Here is a 10049-nt window from a genome sequence, read left to right as displayed (position 1 = left end):
AATCTGATTATCTCACTCATTGTATTTCTTTCCAGATCATTTATAAATATATTGAAAAGTAAGGGTCCCAATACAGATCCCTGAGGCACTACACTGTCCACTCCCTTCCAATGAGAAAATTGTCCATTTAATCCTACTCTCTGTTTCCTGTCTTTTAGCCAGTTTGCAATCCACGAAAGGACATCACCACCTATCCCATGACTTTTTACTTTTCCTAGAAGCCTCTCATGAGGAACTTTGTCAAACGCCTTCTGAAAATCCAAGTATACTATATCTACCGGTTCACCTTTATCCACATATTTATTAACTCCTTCAAAAAAGTGAAGATTTGTGAGGCAAGACTTGCCCTGGGTAAAGCCATGCTGACTTTGTTTCATTAAAACATGTCTTTCTATATGTTCTATATATCCCCATACTTCCTAGGTCTTTTTTTTCCCTGTCTTTAAATCCCTCCTTAAACGAGTCTTCCTCCCTTCTTATGGTGGGATAATTATGCAGGGTGTGTATTAATGCGATTCGCCTCTACAACTAGTTCAGAATGCTGCAGCCTGTTTTTTAACCAGCAAATCTCATAGAGGCCATATTTCCCCCGTTCTTTACTCACTGCATTGGTTACCAACTGAACATAGAATAAAATACAAAATTCTTACTATGATCCATAATCTCTCATATAACGATTCTTTGACCTGGCTAAGTTCAGAACTTCGCATTTATAAACCTAATAGAACTTTATGTTCCACTCAAAAAAATCTGTTACAAGTACCCAACATTAAAATTGCCTGTCTTGACATTACCAGAAGACGTGCATTCTCAGTTGCTGGCCCCCAGCTCTGGAACACTATCCCAGAAAATCTGAGACACCTTGACAATTTGAAAGAGTTCAAGAAAAATTTAAAAACCTTCCTCTTTAAATGCACTTTTGACCCTAGTCCTATCGTTTAATCTCCCCCCTCCTACCTATCCCATCCTGCCCTCTCCATATTTATGTTTTGATACGTTTTAGTTTTTGCGCCGATGTTATGCAATGACTTGTTTATTTTATATTGTGATAATTTTATTTTCACTTTTTAATTTATTTAGACCTTGTGTCTCATATTTTGTGTATGTTTTTAAGCTATAAACCGCCTTGACTACGACTACATATAAAAATGGTATATAAATAATTTTAAATAAATAAATAAAATAAAAAGTATTTCTTTGGCATGTCATTATTGATGTTAATATAGTGTTGTGTGATGACTCAGACTCCTTATCCCAGCCTTTAGGGGCTATAAATGCTGCCTCCACAGCATTCCCAACCCCAGATGATACATTCCAATCACTTGGGTTAAGAAATGGTTTTATAATAATTGCACAGATAGAACCACTATGCTAATTAGAATCAAATGAGCATGTTAATATATGCAGAAAGAGTTTGAAAAACATGCTTCTTGCCAGTCTAAATAGCAATAAGGCATTTTTCAGCGAGGTTAAAAAAGGGTATGACTTTACTCAATGCCATGCAAATCCCTCCGTGAATTCACGGTCCTGTTGTGATTCGTCAAGAACCCATGCATAGTTAGGACCGTCACCTGAAGTGAAACCCAAGCAGCAAATTTGAATCTCATTACAAACCGATCCACACACATGCCAGTGAGAGTTTAATAAAAGGTAATTATTAAGTCATTCCAACAGTGGGTTATGGTTGCTTCTTGTAACTTGGTGAGACGGAGTCAGAGAACATCAGACCCAAGCAGCCTATCTGGTCACTCCAGCCTGCTGAGCCAAGGTAGATCACAGAAGCAAGTTTCAGAGAGGCTGCTTCATTGGAAATGGCACATATATGTACCTGCCCCTGGGATGCCTTTTGATAAGGCAAAAAAAAAAAAAAAAGTACATGTGCTGTGTAACCTGCACTGGAGGGAGGTAATTTTCAGTCAGTCCATTTCCTTTCAAAAAGTACCCTTCCCATAGAGAGACATTAACTGTAGCTGGTGTACCAAACCTTTAAATTGCTCAGTCACTGGTTACAGGGCTTAATGTTCCTATAGTGTTCACTGGATGCAGTGTTATCGTGGACAGCCTCGCCCCCCCATCCCCATTCACTTCAGTGTTGCAAGTTTGATCCTGGTAAGCCTATTGCTGGCTCAGATGGTAACTGGAGGCGTGGCACGAACAGGAAATACTGCAAACCACATCTGGCGGAAGAGCTGGACCAACATGTAGATAAAAGGATGGGATGGAGGAGCAGCTGCGGAACAAGAACAAAACATTACTGAATGTGTTTCCTGTGCAATTTTATTACTGCACAATACATGATGACTACTCCCCTCAGAAGCTTGGGGGCTGGTGGAAGTTTTATCTGGGGACAACAGAGTCTTCAGTACTGGCAGCAGTTGAGGCAATTTACCTCAGCTCATGATGTTCCATGGTAGGAGGTGATGGGAGGATCTGACTAAGGCCATACCCATTAAGCAACAATTTTGAATCTATAAATGACCTTCAAGTTTTTCTGCAGGTGTCCCGGCATGCAACAGAATACTGCTCATCTGCTGTTTCCATGCATTTTCTTCACAGCATGCACAACTATACGTTTTCATATTGCTATTGCCCATTTCCTAATGGAAGGAGAAATTACTACTTACCTGATAATTTCCTTTCCTCTAATGAAGGAAGGCTAATCCCCAAGTGGGTTATGCACCTCTACCAGCAGATGGAGATGGAGTAAAAGCTGATGTCACAGATATATAGCCATGCCCCATCGGCCTACCAGTATTCTCTGGAAAAGCCAAACTCGATAAACTGATTATACTTGAGAATGAGTATGATCAACCAACCACTCATGCTTCCAACCAATAAGAAACATGGAGCTCAGCAAAACAATGAACATTCACTAAACTGAGGGGCTGGTTAAGTCACTGACCAGTCCTTCAATGAATAGCAGGAACAACACACTGCATCGTCCACACCTAAAGAGCGAACCAATCCATGGCAGACATGTGGGGACCTCGAGTATGAGACCCAGATTTAGGAGGCATTACTATCTCTGAAGGGGGCCCCTGTAGAAAAGTCCCTTTTTTTTTTTTTTTTTTTTTTTAACCTGAGCTCAGCCTTCCCTGACTGAAAGCAGGAACAGATCTCCGGCTACGGGGGGAGATGGCGAAAGCCTTCACCGCTGAGCTTCTCTCAGCCTGCAACCGCTTTCTGGTTTTTTGTATGTCCATGCTTGAAAAAGGCTACCCGGACTCAAAGCGCTCAACTGAGGGAGGGATCCACCGGTATCACCTCAGGAGGCAAGTGATGCTATCCAACTTCTCGTTTTCTCCTGAAATTGTCCACTTTTTTTTTTTTTTACTACAAGCAATTTCCAGTAGGGAAATGCATGTCCACCATCTGCTGGAAATGGAGAATACTGGCGGGCCGATGTCGAGGCAGGGCTATATATCCGTGACATCAGCTTTTACTCCATCTCTATCTGCTGGTAAAGCTGCATAACCCGCTTATGGGGGCTAGCCTGTCTGAACGCAGAAGAACAGGAATTGCTCTAATGTCACTGCAGATACAGCTAATGAGAACTATTGCTTTACCAACCAATTTACAGGCTGAGCCAACAATAAAATCTTTTAGGAAGGATTTTAAGGTATTTTGAGCCTAATAGTCTTATTTTCTAGGATGATTCTGTATTCGCTAATCTGGCCAATTAATCTGTTTTTTGCAAGGCTGCTGGGATTTGTTTTTATGTTAATGTAATGGTATAATTTTGGAATCTGTTGCAATGGTAATTCTCTTGTCTCTAGTTTTATGTTTTCAACAGTGTTTTCCATCATATTGGTGATGATTGTTTTATGTTAATTTTATAAATGTAATTTGCCACCTGCTTAGCATAGCAGCTAGAGAAAATACTGACAGTTCCTAAACGTAAACCATTTTGAAGTGGTTATCTAGACACAAAAGGCAGATTACAAAATAATAATCTGTGTTTATTGATTGGCAGGTGGCACTTATAGTGGGAGTGCAGGAGCAGTAGAATGCTTTCTTGGTTGGGGTTGGGAGTGGGGGCAAAACAAATCGACCATGCTCTGTTCCCCCAGCAACCACCACTGGATTTCTTAATTTATATTTCTACTAAACGTCATTCTCTCTTACGTTCTTTGCATAAATCATTTAGAGATAAATAATCAAACTGGCTACATTTTGGCAAATGCTTTGAGAGTTGCTGGCACAAACAAAACTACATGGGTAGTTTATGCTTTGATTACCCCACTGAAAGAGTACCCAACCCGTGGATGAAGGGAGGGAAGGCACACAGGAAAGAATCCAGGATAAAGCAAATGTTGCTTACCTGTAACAGTTGTTCTCACAGGACAGCAGGATGCTAGTCCTCACATATGGGTGACATCACAGAATGGAGCCCAATCACGGAACACTTTTGTCAAAGTTTCTAGAACTTTGACTGGCTCCTACTGGGCATGCCCAGCATGGCACCAACCCTGCAGCCAGCAGGGGTCCCCCTTCAGTCTGGTTACAAAGCTACAGGCAGTGCTGAAAAATAAAATAAGAAACAAACCCAACACCATGGGGTTGCGGGCGGGTTTCGTGAGGACTAACATCCTGCTGTCCTGTGAGAACACCTGTTACAGGTAAGCAACGTTTGCTTTTTCACAGGACAAGCAGGATGGTAGTCCTCACATATGGGTGAGTACCGAGCTGAGGATGTCCGGACATGCACCAAATGTACCCAAGACGTGCAACAGGCACAACAATTGGGGTAGAATTTGGGGGCGGGCACCCTGAACGCCACCGGGCAGGCGGAAGGGTGTTGGTACGTCACGCTGTAAATAAGTTACGCAAGACAGACTGGCCGAAGATGGAATCTTGTCTTTCGGCTTTGTCTAGGCAATAGTGGGCTCTAAAAGTATGGAGAGAAACATAGAAACATAGAAGTGACAGCAGAAGAAGACCAACGGCCCATCCAGTCTGCCCAGCAAGCTACGCAGTTTATCCATTTTTTCCCCCCCCCTTTTTCTCCCTCCCCCCCGTCTCTATTGGCTTCCAGCACCCTCCGGCCCCAATTCCCTTCCACCCCTCCACCAATGCAGAGGGGTGGAAGGGAATTGGGGCCGGAGGGTGCTGCAAGGGCTGGACATTTGCAGGGCTGCCAAGTGGCAGCCCTGCAAATGTCAGGAAGCGGCACTGATCGTAGCTGTGCTACTGAAGTCGCCATGGACCTCACAGAGTGTGCTTTAACACGGTCTTGAAGCGGAATGCCTGCTTGCTGATAGCAAAAGGATATGCAGTCCGCTAACCAGGAGGAGAGAGTCTGCTTACCCACAGGCTGCCCCAATTTGATGGCATGGAAAGAGACAAACAATTGAGTGCTCTTTCTGTGGGCAGCTGTACGGTCTAGATAGAATGCTAGAGCCCATTTGCAGTCAAGGGTATGCAGAGCCTGCTCTCCTGGATTGGAATGGGGCCTGGGAAAAAAGGTAGGTAGTATAATGGATTGATTGAGATGAAACTCCGAAACTACCTTAGGCAAGAACTTAGGGTGAGTGTGAAGAACCGCCCGGTCCTGCAGAAGTTTAGTGTAAGGCGGATAGGTAACTAAGGCCTGTAGTTCACTAACTCTGTGAGCTGAAGTGATTGCCAAAAGGAAAATCACTTTCCATGTGAGAAAGCGAAACTCACAGGATTGGAGAGGCTCAAATGGTGGTTTCATGAGCCGATCCAAAACTAGGTTAAAGTCCCAAGAAGGGGCCGAAGGACGCAGTGGAGGCTTGAGGTGAAGCAAGCCCTTCAAGAAGCGTATTTCAAGGGGTTGCACTGAGATAGGGACGCCCCCGATATCTTTATGGAAGGCGGCCACAGCACTGACATGCATTCTGATGGAGGAAGTTTTAAGACCTGACTCTGACAAGTGCCAGAGGTAGTCTAGAAACTGCGGAATTGGACAGGTAAAGGGATCAAGGGCCTGAGAAGAGCACCATGACGTGAACCTGTTCCATTTGTAAGAATACGATTTTCTCGTGGAAGGCTTCCGTGAAGCAATCAAGACACGGGAGACTGGATCACAAAGGTTAAGCGGCTGAAGGATTAACCTTTCAACATCCATGAGTCAGGGACAAGGCTTGCAGATTGGGGTGGCGAAGGCACCCATCGTTTTGAGTGATTAGAAGCGGGTGTGTTCCCAGAGGAATGTGCCTGTGAATGGAGAGATCCTGAAGTATTGGAAATCACACTTGGTGGGGCCAGTGGGGTGCTATCAGGATCATGGTTCCCTTGTCCTGATATAACTTCACGAGAGTCTTCGAGAGAAGTGGAAGTGGAGGGAATGCATATAGGAGACTGGTTACCCATGATAGGGAGAATGTCTCTTTTGGTGGATAATGTTGGCTGCGAGTGAGAGAGCAGAAATTGCCTACTTTGCGATTCTGGGGTGACACATAGAGGCCTATTTGAGGATAACCACATTTTTAGAAGATGGAGTTCGCTACTGAGGGGTTTAGAGACCACTCGTGGGGTTGGAAGGTGCGACTCAACTTGTCTGCCAACACGTTGTCCACTGCTGGCAAGTAGGTGGCCCTGTGGTACATCGAGTGGGAGAGGGCCTCCGCCCAAATCTGTGCAGCTTCTTGACACAGAAGGTAGGATCCAGTGCCTCCCTGTTTGTTGATGTACCACATGGCCACCTGGATGTCCGTCTGGATCAGGATGACTTGATTGGACAGGCGATCCTGAAATACTCTGAGAGCGTATCAAATTGCTCATAGTTCCAGGAAATGTATCAGGTGTTTGGCTTCCTCTGGAGACCAAGAACCTTGTCTCTGGAGATCGGCCACATGGGCTCCCCACCCGAAGTTGGAAGCATCGGTGGTTAGAGTTATGTGAGGGTTTGGCGCCTGAAAGGGCGAGCCCTGTAGAAGATTGATTTGATTTGTCCACCAGGCGAGAGACAGATGGAGTGAATCAGTGACGTGGACAATGGTCGACAGGGGCTGAAGGGATTGAGTCCATTGTGAACTTAGGGTCCACTGCATGACTCTCATGGCCAGGCGAGCCATTGGGGTGACCTGAACTGAAGACGCCATGTGTCCTAGGAGGATGAGAAAACGATGAGCAGTCGTCGAGCGTTGAGACTGCAGCTGATGCGCCAGAGACACGAGAGTGAGGGCTCGTTGTCGAGGCAGGAAAGCCTTTGCTTGTAAGGTGTCCAAGTCTGCCCCAATGAACGATAAGGTTTGAGATGGGACTAAGCAGGATTTTTCGTAGTTGACTAGAAATCCGAGCGAAATTAGAGTGGTTAAGGTGAGATGTAGGGATGACAAAGCGGCTTGCTGAGTCGGAGCCCTGATTAACCAATCGTCCAGATAGGGGTAGACGTGAACACCTTGAGTCCTGAGGAAGGCAGCAACCACAACGAGGCATTTTATAAAGAATCGTGGTGCAGACACTAGGCCGAATGGAAGCATACGATACTGATAGTGCTTGGGGCCTACGAGAAACCTCAGGTATTTGCGATGAGATGGAGTTATCGCAATATGAGTGTATGCGTCCTGGAGGTCGAGAGAGCAGAGCCAGTCTCCTCTTTGTAGAAGAGGAAGAAGCGAGCCCAAGGTTACCATCTTGAACTTTTCTCTCTGGAGGTACTTGTTGAGGGCTCGTAGATCCAGGATTGGACAAATGCCTCCCGATCTTTTGGGTATTAGAAAGTACCGGGAATAGAACCCGAGACCTTGCTGAGGGAATGGTTCTATTGCTCTGGACTGGAGTAGGAGGGAGACCTGCTGCTCCAGGAGCAATGAATGGTTGGATGTTTTCCATAAACATAAATGGAGCAACACCGCTCTCCACAATAAGTTATTAAGTCACCAAGGAGATGCAGGGAAATGAAAACAGTCCCAAGACTGAAATTGAAAGAATTTGTGTTGATTGAGCAATGGAGTAGCCGACTTGATGAATAAAAATACCGTTCGTTTAAAATAATTTGGAAGTCTTCCCTGCATCTCCTTGGTGACTGGATGTTTTCCATGCCATTAGAGGCGGGGAATCCGGTGGGATGGAGAGAAAATTGAGATGATAGCCCTGAGCAATTATTGCTAGGACCCAGTGGTCCGAGGTGATTGATTGCCATATGTTGTTGAAATGGTATAACCGTCGTCCCACTGGTATGTTATGTATAGCCCTGTTCTTTGTACCCACTTGTTTGATGTAATTTCCAACTTTGGTTCTATGTAAACCGATGCGGTATGTACTAGTACATGAACATCGGTATATAAAAGCCTTTAAATAAATAAATAAATAAATAAATGTGTGCTAATGGAATCTGGCTGCTGCTCTCTACGCGAAAGTCAAAAGCCAGAAGCAGGGCCCGGCTGGGGGGCTGTCTCTGGCTTTTGTTTTCGGGTCTGACGAGACTGTGATTTGAGGAATGGTCTCGCAGAACGACATCTGGCTGCTGGCGGGTAGGACTTCTTTGGTCTGTAGAAAGACTTTTTAGAGTCCTTCCGGAAGGCTGTTTGGAAGGATAATCCGAAGGTATCAGAGAGAGCTGTTTGAGAGTCTCATGATGGTCCTTTTGAATCTGCTCGCCAAAGAGATTGTCTCCTATACAGGAAAGGTCAGACAACCTATCTTGGACTTCCGGTTGAAGGTCTGAAGACTTGAGCCAAGCCCATCGTCTCGCTGAAATAGTAGCTGCAGATACTCTGGTTGCAGTGTCGAAGATGTCATAACATGATCTGATCTCATGTTTGCCTGCCTCCAAACCCTGGTTAATTAGGGTGTGGAGTTGTTCTGGAAGTGACTGAGGCATGGAGGCTGTCAACTCCTGTATCTGCTTAAAAATGACCCTATTATATTGGGTCATATAGAGTTGTTAAGCGGAAATTCGGAGGATCAACATTGATCCTTGAAAGACTCGGCGACCAATGGTACCTAAAAACTTCTGTTCCTTGCCAGGGGGAAAGGAAGTGTGAGGTTTTGATCTTTTCGCTCTCTTTTGCGCAGATTCAACCACCACAGATTGGTGATCCAACTGAGGCTGCTGAAAGCCTGGAACTGACTGCACCAAATAGGTAGAGTCAGTTTTCCTGTGGACTGGTGCAATGGAGCCAGGATGTTCCCAGTTCTTCTTGAGGAGATCTAGAAGAACTTGGTGGATAGGGATGGAGGTGATTTCCTTGGGCGCATCCAGGAATTGAAGCAATTCCATTTGATGTCTGTCGTCCTGTTCCGTTAGTAATTGGAAGGGGATCAATTCAGACATTTCCTTCACAAAATTTATGAAAGAAAGGTCCTCTGGGGGAGAACGCTTTCTACTCTCAGTGGGTGAAGGAGGTGATGGCAAGTCATCGGTGTTTGGTGAGGAATCATCAGTCCAGGTATCATAAGGATCAGCACCTGTCCCTCTAGAAACTGGAGAGGGATGGGGGGAGTTGGATACCTGAAGGTCCTGGACTAGGTTCCGAAGGCATCGAAGGAATAACCGGAGGCACTGATGAAAGCAATGAAGGCCCAGGCACAGGCATCGAGGGCACCGGTGGATGGCTCGATGGCGCCGATGAAGGTATCAGCACCGATCTAGATGGCTGAGGGAGAACCCCTGATGGAGGAATGCGGAACGGTGTTTCTCCTCCCAATGATAAAGTAATCGGGGAGGGCACCGGAGCCATCGGTGACCCGGGGTCCATCGGTGGAAAAGCGGCTATAAGCGCTTCCATTCTCGATAGCAGCGGTGCCAAGGCTGATGGAATCGGGTCAGTAGCCGGCTCCACCATCGGTACTGATGTCGGTACCGGGGGAACCTGGAGTCGGTGCATCGCCTTGTCAATGGCCTCCTGAACCATCCGGTCCAGTTTTTCTTGGAGACCTGGAGCAAGCAGCCCCAGCTCCAGAACAGAAGAAGGAGGCAGAGGCATAGCCGGAGGGACCACCGTTAAAGGCGGAGTCACAGCTCCTGATGCCCTGTCGGGCGAGGATTGCCTCTGTGACCCAGTTGCCGAAAAGGTCGGTGCCTTTTCTGGACGGGGTTTCTTCGACGGCGGCTCGGACGATGGCAAGGTCAATGGTTT

General features: G+C 45.9%; 1 protein-coding gene across 3 annotated transcripts in view; it reads right to left on the bottom strand.

The window, feature by feature from the left end:
• Positions 1-1371: 1371 nt before the first annotated feature.
• The window catches only part of PEX26 (peroxisomal biogenesis factor 26), a 28986-nt gene continuing 20308 nt past the window's right edge, over positions 1372-10049 (bottom strand). For all 3 annotated transcript variants that reach the window (XR_003856423.1, XM_029599811.1, XM_029599810.1), the window contains one exon: positions 1372-2230. Coding sequence is in view for 2 of the 3 variants with exons in the window: in XM_029599811.1 (XP_029455671.1) it covers positions 2127-2230 (104 nt within the window). In the remaining variant the exon portion in view is untranslated. The remainder of the gene's footprint in view (positions 2231-10049) is intronic.

Source organism: Rhinatrema bivittatum, chromosome 4, assembly GCF_901001135.1.
Source record: "Rhinatrema bivittatum chromosome 4, aRhiBiv1.1, whole genome shotgun sequence".
Lineage (NCBI taxonomy): Eukaryota > Metazoa > Chordata > Amphibia > Gymnophiona > Rhinatrematidae > Rhinatrema > Rhinatrema bivittatum.
The sequence above is the reverse complement of the archived record's forward strand: the minus strand, read 5'-3'. Positions and strand labels throughout refer to the sequence as shown.